Below are 12,691 nucleotides of genomic sequence, written 5' to 3'. Positions count from 1 at the left end.
GTGGTTCGCAGGCCCGCGCTCAATCCACTGAGCTACACCAGCCAGGGCCCCAATGCACTGAAAGTTTTGAGCACACAGGCCTGTGTCACATTGGATTGCTTCTTCAGCCAAAGTCAGGTGGCAGCTCCTCGGCCTCAGCTTCTCTGGGGTCACGGGGCCTGAAGAAACTGAAAACACCAGAGTGGATCTCCTTCTCTGCCCAGGTCTCCTTGTTGCCCCAGGCTGGACTATCTTAGTCTTTTTGAAAGGAAAGTGGGTCTCTGCCAAGGCTCCCCCAGCCTTGGAGAAACCTACTGGGTCCGGCTCTCTCTTTTTATAAAGAGTAAAAAACCTGTTTTAAGTCACACAGATCAAAGTCCACTCAGGCAAACTGCTGCATGCCCCCCCCCTCCCGCCCACCAAGCCACCATTTACACTTTTAAGTTTTTGAAGTTTCTCAGGGTCAGAAGCATCTTACATTTTTAGTAGCTTTTTAAGTGTGTTGTGTGTGTGTGTGTGTGTGTGTGTGTGTTTCCGATACAGAACTAATATTCCGACCAGAAAAGTCCTTGGAGCCTTGGCTGGCGTAGCTAAGTGGATTGAGTGCAGGCTGTGAACCAAAGCATTGCCAGTTTGATTCCCAATCAGGGCACATGCCTGCGTTGCAGGCCAGGTCCCCAGTAGGGGGCGTGTGAGAGGCAACCATACATGGATGTTTCTCTCCTTCCCTTCCTCTCTCTCTAAATATAAATAAAAATAAAATCTTGAAAAAAAGAGTAAAAATTTTTTTTAAAAACTCCTTGGAGAGAAGTTTATATCAAAGTGTTTAAATAAAAATGTAAATGTTTAAAGTCACCAGAGTTGTTGATTAAAATCTTGTAAAAAGTCCTGAGGCCCATTCCAATGCAAATGGTGAAAGCAGGGGCCCGTCTCCCCTGGGCAGGGATGACGAGCGGTGATTCAGAAGCCTCTTTCCCCCTTAAGTTTATGACAGGGATGGTGACGAAGAGAGTGTGACTGATTTCTTTAAACTAAAATGTGACACTGTGTACAGCCGCATCACATGGTCACCTCATCCAAGGCTTTCTTTTGACGAATCGTCAAAACTGGTTTTTTTTAATGAACCTTAATTGGAAAGGCTACGAAGGTTATATTGCCACGATACTTCTTACAGGTAAAGTGGTTGTAGGGACAAAACATGATTTTATATATATATAATCATGATTTATATATAATATAATATATATTATATTATCATATAATAAAACATGATTATATATAATTATATTATTTATTTTATTTAATATATTTATTTTATTTAATCTATTATACATTTTAATATAAGATATTTTATTGCACTTATTAGGCTGACATTGGTTAATTAAGTAGGTTTCAAGGGTGCAATTCTCTAACACATCACCTGTGTGTTACAATGTGTGTTTGCCACCAACAGGCTAGTCTCCTTCCATCACCCTTTACCCACCCCCCACCCCATTTACCCCCTTCTACCACCCCACCTCCTTTCCCTTTGGTCACCACCACACATTTACTTATTTATTTGTTTATTTATTTATTTATTTTTAGAGAGTGGGGAAGGAAAAGAGAGAGGGAGAGAAACATCAGTGTGTGGTTGCCTCTCGAGTGCCCCCTACTGGGGACCTGGCCCACAACCCAGGCATGTGCTCTGACTGGGAATTGAACTGGTGACCCTTTGGTTCACAATCTGGCACTCAGTCCACTGAGTAACAGGAGCCAGGGCAATCACCACACGTTTTTTAACCTTTTTTTTTCAATGGCTGAAAGCCCACATAGCTCTGGGCTGAGAGCTAATCTTTATCCATATAAAAGCCGATCGGATTTTTAGAGAACGGGCCGGAATCGTCCGCATCCCAGTGCTGTGCAGCACTGGCGTGATCGCGTTGTCCAGTAACCACGCTGGGCTAAACAGTTCCGCAGGGCTGAACACTGTTCCCAGCAGCGTGTAGCATCATGCGTGACTATTGTTAAGGAGAGGTGCCTACAGCCCACCACCACAACGTGGCATGTGTGGAGTCTCGTTTGGCTGTAACAAAGAATGAAGTGTGGCCCGCACCGCAACACAGAGCGTTCTGGAGAACATTATACGGTGTGAGGGGAGCCAGGCGGGAAGGGCTAAGGGGATGCCATTTATAGAACAGGTCCAGAGTCGGCTCCTCTGGGGGCATGGAAAGTAGAAGGGGCTGCCCCGGGCTGGGGTGGGGTGGTCTGGAGCCGGGAATGAGAGAAGAGGCTGCTCATGGGTATGGGTTTCTTTGGGGGATGATAAAAGCCTTCTCAATGTGGGCGGTGCTGATGGTTTCAAAGCCCCGTGTATGTACCAGGACCATTAAACCACCTTTAACATGGGTGGGGTGAATTTTATGGCACAAACAAACCAAAAAAATAGGCCATGATGGGGCCTGATTTCTGAAAGGCGGTTCCTAAAAACTCAGCTCCAAAAATAGTGTTAAAAGTCCTAAAAACAAAGGAAGTAGACGGGAAACGGAATAAGTACAAGCAAAACCAAATAAGTAACAACGACAGCTTGGAGGCCACACGCTCATTTCCATGCGTATATGTTCTGGCACCTTCCGCGTAAGTCGACACTCAAAATCGGCACCTTTCCAAGCATGGGGCTCGGGAAAGTCCCCGTTTCTGCCAAGGGGACGGATCTGCAGCTTGGAACCCTTCTGCTCCTGGGCAGCCTGGCATTTGACACTCGAAATGTGCCTGAGAGTTGCCCTGTGCTGCTGTGGCATTGGTTTTTGTTTATAAAGGGTTTAGCCAGCGTTTCTGGACTTCTAAATATAGACGTCTCTGTGTTTTCTTGATTTATACCACTGTGGTCTTGGTGTTTCTTGTTAACAAAGATTTAGTCCTGACATTCATCTTGCTGAGCTGTGAGAAGTCATTTTTTTTTAAAGATCTGTGTTAACGGATCAAAACCTGCGTGGAATTTAATCACATAAGGTCCTTCTGAGCCCTGCCTGCAAGGGTTCAGATCCCGAACATCCAGTCCTGTCCCAAGTGGGGCCCCGGCTTTAGAGCAAACACACGTCTCCAAATTTCCCGGTAGTGCGCCCCTCTGAAAGGGAAGTAATGACAGATTCCTGGAAAGGGGACACTGTGGACACAAAACTCTGTCCTTGAATGTGTGCGACCCTCGAGAAGCCAAGATGCCAGAAAATTGAAAACTTCCGTTGTCCATTGGAAGACATTTTTTTCGGGTCGTCTAAGTCTTGTCTGATGACCACATATGTAGAGATGTGGAAATATAAACGTGGACACTTGCTCTGAGACCTAAGGAAACGGATGCTGAATAAGCGTGTGTATCCCACCGCACACAACCGCGCTCAAAGCGAGACTTTGACGTATTTGTAACTACGCCGTGCTGAACGCCCGTCCCACGGTTTTCCTCGCGATACTTTGGTGGCCTTCTCAGAATTTCAGGAGACCCCCCCTGGGGATGGATGGCCGGACCCTGCATCTTGAAAGAAGCCAAGACTGGTACTTCTCAGGGCAAGCCCTTCAGCAAGGACAAAGTCAAAGACCTCATCCTGTTCCTAGTCACCATTTCTTTCCAGAATCACTAGTAGGGATTCCAGTACTTGAAGGCACCTGCAGAGAGTTGGGGTGGGAAGATTTGGGGGTGGAAGAGCATCTTGATTTCTGTTTCTGTTTTTAGCTGTTGGAGGCTGTGTACCGTGTCTCGCCCGACTGTCCCCCGTGTGGCCGCCCCCACCCCTGCTAAGCACAGGAAGAAAAGGAAGTCCGAGTGGGCGGTGGGAGGGAGGTTCACGCGTGTGCAGGTTTCCCACCCCCCACCCAACCGCAGGCCCTCATTGGGGAAGCTCAGGGAGCTGAAGGGCTTGAGTGGGGAGCTCTTACTGCCCGAGGCTGTGGGAAACAGGAATGCTACAAAGTAACGAACGCTCAGACGGATCCATGAGCCAACCCACCCGTCTGCTGGGTTACTGATGTTCCCATGCTTATTTTCTGCCGCAGANGTGGGCGGTGGGAGGGAGGTTCACGCGTGTGCAGGTTCCCCACCCCCCACCCAACTGCAGGCCCTCAGCGGGGAAGCTCAGGGAGCTGAAGGGCTTGAGCAGGTAGCTCTTACTGCCCGAGGCTGTGGGAAACAGGAATGCTACAAAGTAACGAACGCTCAGACGGATCCATGAGCCAACCCACCCGTCTGCTGGGTTACTGATGTTCCCATGCTTATTTTCTGCCGCAGAAGAGGCACTCAGGGCGAGTCAGTTTGACACCAATATAAAGGACACCTTTGCAAGAGTTAGTGGCTTCGTGAGTCCGCCCCCCCAGGGCCCCCTTGCCTCCATAAACCTGTGTCAGAGCGCCCCACCTGCGTGTGTCCTCCCACTCCTGACCCCTTCTTTCCACGGTTGGTCGGTGTTAGAGTGCCTGCCTCTGCCTCCTGGGTACGGCCCCAGGCTGGGGGGGACCCAGGGCGCTGGAGCCTGGTGAAATAATTGGCGTAAAGGTCTTTTAGGATAAGCCTATGGCTCGGGGAAGAGAGGAGTGCTTTGGGTAATCCACACGCCATTGGAAACTGGCTTCATTCCTCGCGGTCTCACGTTCTTCTCCCCAGGGGTCTGGGGACACTGGAGAAGTCACGGAATAGGCTCCACGTTCGAAAACAGAACGCCAGAAACAACTAATAGCAGAGCCATCCTTTGCTGTAGAGGGGGGGTGTCCCACAATCGCCCCTCCCTCCCAGGTTGCCTTCCTGGAGTCAGACACCGCCCACCCTCTCCTGAACTCCATGTGTGATGAGACTTGGAAAGCCCTCACCCAGTCGCCAAGCCCATCGCAGGCCCTTTGAATTCAGTCAAGCCATTTCGGGCTAAACCCCAGTCTTCTGGGCAGAGGGATTTTGCCCCACCTCGTTCTGCACTTTGCCGTTGCCCGAATGCTCCCTGTTTCTCCTCTTTTTCGTCAGAGGGCTCACGCTTCCGGTCCGGGGCCCTCTGACTACCTCCAGTCTCCCGTCTTCGCCTTTGTTGACAACCCATGTTATCACGCTCGGCTTTCCGTCTCCACTGGAACGAGGAAACGAATGTAATCGCACACTTTCCAGACATGCACCTGCGATGGTGGAGACCAGGGCCAGTGTGGCTGGGGTTTCGAGAGCCCGAGGGTAGCCAGCGTCGACCCCCGACCGCTCATGCCTCCTGCAGATCCAGGCGTTAGTGTCCAGACTTCCAGTCGTCCCAGCGAAGCTCCCGGCCTTCCCGTCAGGGATAATGGGCCCGTCTCCCGGTGCCTGTCACGCTGTGGGTCCAGGGCCTGCACCCCTGCAGCTGCACCGGGGCAGAGAGACTCCCACGAGGCAAAACCTCCAAAGCCTGTGGATCGCAGCCCGTCATGCCGGGCCGTTTGCCTGGGTTTTATCAGCTTCCCATTTCCTTTCCTAGGATTTCTTGACTTTTAGAGAGAGGGGAAAGGAGGGAGAAAGAAAAGGAGAGACACACCAGTGTGTGGCTGCCTCCCGCACGCCCCCTACTGGGGACCTGGCCCTCAAGCCAGGCATGTGTCCTGACTGGGAATCGAACCGGCAACCCTTTGGTTCACAGGCCGGCACTCAATCCTCTGAGCTGCACCAGCCAGAGCTGTTGTGTCCTTAGACATGGTTAAAGCACCTTTGAACACCAGGAATGAAGTGGAGATTTCAGAGCAGAAGAGGGCCTGGACATTGTCTGATCAGACTCCTGTTTCTTGTTTTTTTTTGTTTTTGTTTTTGTTTTTGGTTTTTGTCCTCACCTGAGGATGTGTTTTCAATGATTTAAGGGGGAAAGGGGGAGAGAGAAAAGAGAGAGAGAGAGAAGGAAGAGGGAGAAATATCGATATCAGAGAGAAACATTGATCAGTGGTTTGCCTCTCATACGTGCCCCGACTGGGGATCGAACCTGCAATCTTTATTTCGGCGTATGAGACAATGCCCTAACCCACCGAGCCACCCCACCAGGGCTGACTTCTCGTTTTTTCCAGCATCAAAACCCCAGGGCCGTGACTTCACTGGGAGAGTGCTGGGACCAGGAGCCCAGCTGCCCTGACGGGTCTTTCTTTACTGCGTCTCTCAGCCTCAGACCAAGCCCCTCAGTATGGTGACAGACGGCGTGAGAGAAGCCAAGCAGGGAAAGGACGGGCACCCGTGAAATGAAGCAGAAATGGGACTGTGGTGAGACTGCCAATGATTGCTTCTCTGTAGGACGTCTAGGAAGCACTCCTGGCCCTGGCCGGGGGCCTCAGCCAGCTGGAGCGTTGTCCTGTGTGTGTGCACCAAAAGGTCATGGGTTCAATCCCCGATTGGGGCGAGTATGGGAGGCCACTGATCAATGTTTCTCTCTCTCTCTCTCTCTGCTTCCTCCCTCTCTAAAAGTCACGAAACATGTCCCTGTGTGAGGATTAAAAAATAAATAAGTAAAAAGCATTCTTGTTCACATACCAGAAAACGTACCAGAAGGGGCGGCCGGCACAGGAGCGATCTTTGTGGCGGTGGGCGGGGTCTGGTTTTGGCTGTGGGGGCCTGGGATGCAGTGGCGCGGGCTGTGCTGACGTTGACTCCCAGGTGTCCTTTACTGATCTACGGTGACGTGCGTGGAGCCTGGGTGGGGACCGTTGTGTCCCTCTCACTGACGGACAAGAGATGCACCAGACCTCGCTAAAGTTGCGGCCACTTCCCTCGACTCTCCTGATTTCAACTTAAAGGGTTTTTAAAGCAAATTTAAATTTTAAATTTAAAATCTCAAATTAATCTTAATTTAAGATTTAATTTTAAATCTTAAAATTCTAAATTTTAAATCTTAAAATTCTAAATTTTAAATCTTAAAATTTTAAATCTTAAAATTTTAAATCTTCAAAGTTAAGATTTGTGGTGGTTTTATCCCAAAGAACAGATTTAAATTGTCTGAGGAGGAGATAAAATGAGTGATACAGGTTTACGCTGAGAAATGGCTACGTATTCTTCTTCCCCTTGTGGCCGAGAAGGCGTCAAGGAGTTAAAGAGATGTCCCGAGCCCTGNTTTAAAATCTCAAATTAATCTTAATTTAAGATTTAATTTTAAATCTTAAATTTTTAAAGCAAAGTTAAGATTTGTGGTGGTTTTATCCCAAAGAACAGATTTAAATTGTCTGAGGAGGAGATAAAATGAGTGATACAGGTTTACGCTGAGAAATGGCTACGTATTCTTCTTCCCCTCGTGGCCGAGAAGGCGTCAAGGAGTTAAAGAGATGTCCCGAGCCCTGGTCAGCACCTTGATGAGGGCGGCTAGAAGGTCCAGCGTTTGCAAACTGAGTGGATGTCTGGGTATTGTGCCGACACCACATGTGATCCTAAGGAATAAAAGCCCTTTCTGAAATAAGAGTGTGCTGAAGGTAGTTCTCTCGTTTAGAACAGGCCTCTGGCTGCTCGACGCAGGGCGGGGGGTGGCAGCAATGGGGGAAAGTGGTGCAAACTTCCAGCGATAACCTACGTCAGCGCTGGGGATGTCACGCACGGTGTGGTGACCTGGTGGTAATACTGTATCACGTGTCTGGAATTAGCTCAGAGAAAGACTCTTTAAAACTCTCCCCACAAGAAACAAATTATCATGATACCCAGCAGCGAAGGGGGTTCGCTAGACTTTCTGTGGCGATCCTTTTGCAACAGTTACAAGTGTCACCTCGCGATGCTGCCCACGGGAGACTCCTGGGATGTGATGGGCCGGTGACATCTCTCGTTCGAATTCTATCTCCCACCTGTAGTTATTGAATCAAAGACGCTCCAGGGACACAAAGGGGAACACAGGTTTGGCAGCCCCGGGGTGTTCGTCGTGGAGAACACCACCGTCGAGTTCCAGAGAAGCTCCGAGAGGCAGACCTTTAAGATCCCTGGGCCTCTGACGGCCGACTTCATCTTCAAGGTAGGCGACCCTCCTCGCAGACTTGTAGGCCTCCGGAGTGCAGCGCCCGTTGGAGTTTAAAAAACAGTCGCGGGATCGGCAGGAAGTCCCCAAGGATTGCGTTGACACAGAGTGCGTCCTTCCTGTTTCCTTCTCGGCCTCAATTCCAGAAAGTTGCGCCCCGCCTTCAAGCACCACATCCTAAACCTCCCTAGTTAGCTGTTTTGGTGTTTATAACCTCTGGTTACTGTGCTCGGCTTTAAGGCTCCAGGTGGGGTGGAGTGACGTGGGGTTACCTGCCCCATGGGGGAGGGGGTTGGTGGCTACCTGCCCCACGTCCTAAGCCCGCTCTGTGCTGTTGAAAGTTTTCTTACAAAGGTAAGCGGAGAAGATGGAGGTGCCTCCCTCGCCCGCCTTTTCGGTTTGCCCAGGTCACAACCCGTCGGGCCCTTGTCTCTGCGCCTGTCACAAGGCGCCCTGAGAAGGGCTCCTCCCTGCTGTGACCATGACCCCAGAGATTCTGCTTGCCCTCTGGGAGAATCCGGGTCATTTCCACATCCTCCCTCACAGGGTATAACGTGTCGTGGCCACTGTATTTCCAGGTGACCCCGTGTGGGATTCTTCTGATAAAGTCCCCGATACCTGAGCGTTGGAAAGACAAGCCATTTCAGGGAGGGGTTTTGTCCTATCACTTTTCAGACACTCGTTCTGACATAGGAACAGAGGGAAGAGAACGGCCCTGATTAGGGGGGGATGTCGTCACCCCGGGAAGGGCAGGCTTTCCCGCATGCCCTGTCCCCCTCTGTCCTGTGTCCCTGACACCGAAGGCCTTACGTATCGGTTGCCTTGAAGTAGACACTTAGATTGATATTCACAGACGCCACGCATACCATTCGTGGACGTTGAAGTGCCGTCTTGCAGCGCCTGGAAGCTTCGGCCTGATGTTTTTTCTTCGGCAGCAGCGCCGTGCACGGGGCCGGGGCAGCCGTGACTGCCATCTGTCTTTCTGTCTGTTCTCTCTGGTCTGTCGTTCTTCCTGAATCCTCCGCACGCTCGGCTCGCCATGGGATTTTTCCTTTCAATTCCCAAGTAGTAAACACACACACACACACCCCACAAAGCTGATCTCGTAAAAAATTCTCTTGTGTACTCCTGCACTGAGTAGGGGACATTAGCGCCATGATAGAGTGGGAGAAATCGCTAAAAGTGAACCTTTCCAGTTAATTGTTTGTTTTCAGTATATACAGTTTATGGATATGATGCATATAAACATCTACCTGTGAGATATAGTCTCATATTTCTACATGTGTGTGGGTTCACACGCGTGTGCACAAATGCACACACATAAATGTGCGTGTGTGTGTATATATATTCTAGAGTGGTTATAGATGTATGAATTGATCATTGATTAGTAGCTAATAACTTCAGTGCAGAATTCTAGATGGAAAATTACTGAAGACAATGACTTTATTTCTTCGCATCCGAAGTTGCCTGTGAGAAATCCAATGCCGGTTTGATTTTTAGGTCATCGTTTTCTTTCTTTCGCTTAACTCAGAATTTTTCTTTATCCTCGTTGTTGTAATTTTTTTTTAATGCCTGCCCAGAATCTGGTGGATATTTTTATGCTGAAGAATCCTGTGTTTTTAAGGTTGAGGAAATGCTCAGCAAATCTCGCCTCTCGCAATTCTCTCTCTTTGGAGGGACCCTCGTGGTCTCCAAATAATGCTGATGGACGTTTCTGGGTCTTTCCTCCAGTTCTGTTTTCCAGCTCTGTCTCTTGTTGTGTGGCGTTCTGGGACTTCCCCTAAGCGGGCTCTGGGCGAGAGCTTCCGCGTGGGGGCTGTCGGCCGGCGGCACAGTTGCCCCCGGCTGTCCTGTCTGGTTCCCTCGCACTCCGTTCCCTGGAACGCTCACGCGCCACGCCAGCCGAGTGTGTGCGTGCCCCGGAGCGACTGCGCCTGCGCTTTGAAGGGTTTCTCAGAAGCGCGCGCGTAAAGACGTCGTTATTAAAAATGTGAGAACCTCGTTCATGGGCCGTGGTGTAGGCAAACCCAGATTAAGCCCCCATCCCCGCTCTTGGAGGCATTCAAATCAAACGTATGGGGGGGGGGGGGGAAGGAAAGCAAGTTTTAAAACAAAACAAAACAAAAGACTCGCTCACAGGCATGCAGTTAGTTATGTGGAGAAAAGGCTCCAAGGACATCGAAGGTATTCTGAGCCCCCACATGGGACAGATCCCAGGGGCTGGTGTGCTGGTCTGCCTGGGCGAAGTGTGTGTCCCTGGTTGTGGGAGGCGTGCGAGGCACAAGCTGGCTGCACGCAGCAGGGGCTTCTCACGACTCTCTCCGTCCAGACCAGGTACACGGCGGCCAAGGACAGCACAGTCCAGTTCTTCTTCTACCAGCCCATCAGCCACCAGTGGGGACAGACCGACTTCTTCCCCTGCACTGTCACCTGTGGAGGAGGTGAGGCTCCGACTTGAACCGAGAATAGTCAGAGCCCGGGGTTGGAAGCCAGGGGAAGGGGACTTTAAAAGGGACGTGGTCTCGGAGAGGCCGGCCCGGCTGAAACAAAGATCAGGAGGGCTGCAGGAAGAGAAGGGGGGTGTCGGTTTGGCTGTGGGTGGGGGGCGTCCCGTGACTGCCTGCCCACTTCCGCTTCCTGGCAGAATCCCAGTGCCTTTGTCCCTAGCAGAGAACAGCCACCTGCCTTCTCTCTTTCCCTTTGAGTTTCCTCGGCTCTGCTACAAAATTAAGGAGGGGGGTGGACCGTCCCTCCTCAAATTATAAACACATGGATGCTCCTTGTCTCCTCTGAGAAGTGTGGTTCCACTTAGCACGAAGATCTTTCTTGGATGCGAGGGGCTATATTCTCATGTCTGTTTTTGTTTGTTGGGGAAATAAAGACACACACACATAAAACCCACGAAGAAAGCCTTGTGAAAATTTAATTATACGGGCAATCCCATCTGCGTGATGCGTGTGAATGCCGTTTTGGAGTTTCTGTGGATGAACGGGAAAATCGGCGCACTGGTCTCCGCAGAACTTGGGTGGGCCTTCCCGGTCTGGCCCCCCTTCGTCCGTGTGGGGCACTTGAGTTCCGTCAGGGGAACCTGCCATCTGACCTCATAGACTTTCTGGCTGATACGGCACCTTGGCGACTTTTATTGACTCCGGATTTTCGTTCCTGTGGCTTTGATTTTGCCTTTTCTGACACACACGGGTCTGTCCTGCACGCTGCTCGTGTCCCAGGCTGTGACTCCTAGAAAGCTGTCTAGCGGCTCATAAAATCCTATTCCTCTCGACCATCAGACCAGAGTGTGATTTTAGACCTTTACACCTAAATGTCTGAGGCTGAGAACCATTTTTTCCCCCTGAAGAGCTCGTTCTGGTTTTGAAAAATGACCTTAAAAAAAAAACCAACTCTAACTTAACATGACACTCAGCCAACCTGGAATCAGGTATTTCTGGAGACAGAAACGTCACTTTCCAAGTTTGTTTTTTCAAATGTACGACGGCCCTTGTCCATTTGGGGTGGGTACTTTCTGTGGAGACAGTGCAGACCGAACGTCATAGAATCAGGAGTAGGGTCTTCATTCTTTGCCCTTGGAAGCCCTGGGAGGCCGAGGGAGAGACCTCGGTGGAGGAGGGGTTTCGTTCTTCCCTGTAGGACAGACGGTGCGTGATCCCCCGTTAGAGACGGCGACGGGCATTGGAAGTGCCCGCGAGAGCAAAAGAATGACTAGTTTCCACGGGTAATGGAATCGTACGTGGCCAACAGAAATAGCTGGCCAGCCAGGGCAGCCCTCGAACAGGTAAGGCTGAGGGACCACAGGGGCAAACAGAACAAGCTTCAAAAGCGCAGTCGCAGGAATGTGACCGTTGAGTGAGAAAAGTAGCGAACAGAACAAGACTGAAAACAGCATTATTTGGTTGAAACGGACACACACAAGACAGCGTTGCCCAAGACCAATGTGCTTGAAGGGGGCCAGATGGGGAAGAAGGGGGGCCATAAGGAAGGTGGGGGGGTCCTTGGGTGGTTCTGTGAGGGCAGTGAGATGTGGCAACTCAAGAGAAACGAATAACTATCCTCCTGCACTCAGGTCTGAGCATTTTTTAAAAGGATTTAGTTGTAATAGTTTAGACTGTTAGAATAGGTCGTTCTCCATCTTGCAGTCGTCTTAGAAGAACCTGACCATCTCTATAAAAACCAAAACCCAAACTGATTCCTGGACCCAGCCACTGTGTTTCTGAGTTAACGGGATGGTTACATTTCTGCTACTGTGTTTTTAAATCTCGGTCTGTTTGCTCCTCCCCCCCCAGCCTTACTTTTGGGGGGGGGCCGCCCTGGCGGGGCTGCTAGTGCCGCGGGGTTTCGGTGACCCAGCCCGGCTGAGCATCCGTGAGTTAAGTTCCTTAAAGACGGAAGACAACTGCGCGGCGAGTGGCAGCATCGCGGAGTGAAAACAGAGCACTTGGTCCTCAGACTGTCCCTTTCTCCCTCGGTAGGTTATCAGCTCAACTCGGCCGAGTGTGTGGACACCCGCCTGAAGAGGGTGGTCCCCGACCACTATTGCCACTACTACCCCGAGAACGTGAAGCCCAAGCCCAAGCTGAAAGAGTGCAACATGGACCCCTGCCCATCCAGGTTTGCGCCGCTGCCCGCTCTTTTACTTTCCAAACCCAGGCGTCAGGGGCAGCCCAGGCCGCTGGCCCAGGCAGCAGAGCCAGCCCTGTGCGTCGTCCTACTGGGAACCCACGCCGGGGCGGGTGCCTGCGTTCGCACAGGCCGCC

General features: G+C 50.9%; 1 protein-coding gene across 2 annotated transcripts in view; it reads left to right on the top strand.

Moving 5' to 3' along the window:
* The window catches only part of ADAMTSL3 (ADAMTS like 3), a 144,320-nt gene that overhangs the window by 72,480 nt on the left and 59,149 nt on the right, over positions 1 to 12,691 (top strand). For both annotated transcript variants that reach the window (XM_037053508.1, XM_037053509.1), the window contains exons 9-11: positions 7,762 to 7,919; positions 10,252 to 10,363; positions 12,407 to 12,545. In XM_037053508.1, the coding sequence (XP_036909403.1) occupies positions 7,762 to 7,919; positions 10,252 to 10,363; positions 12,407 to 12,545 (409 nt within the window). The remainder of the gene's footprint in view (positions 1 to 7,761; positions 7,920 to 10,251; positions 10,364 to 12,406; positions 12,546 to 12,691) is intronic.

The sequence above is a fragment of the Sturnira hondurensis genome, unplaced genomic scaffold, assembly GCF_014824575.4.
Source record: "Sturnira hondurensis isolate 20B ecotype Veracruz unplaced genomic scaffold, ASM1482457v3 Scaffold0007865, whole genome shotgun sequence".
Taxonomy (NCBI): Eukaryota; Metazoa; Chordata; class Mammalia; order Chiroptera; family Phyllostomidae; genus Sturnira; species Sturnira hondurensis.
Note: the sequence above shows the minus strand (reverse complement) of the source record. Positions and strands in the feature narration are given on the sequence as shown.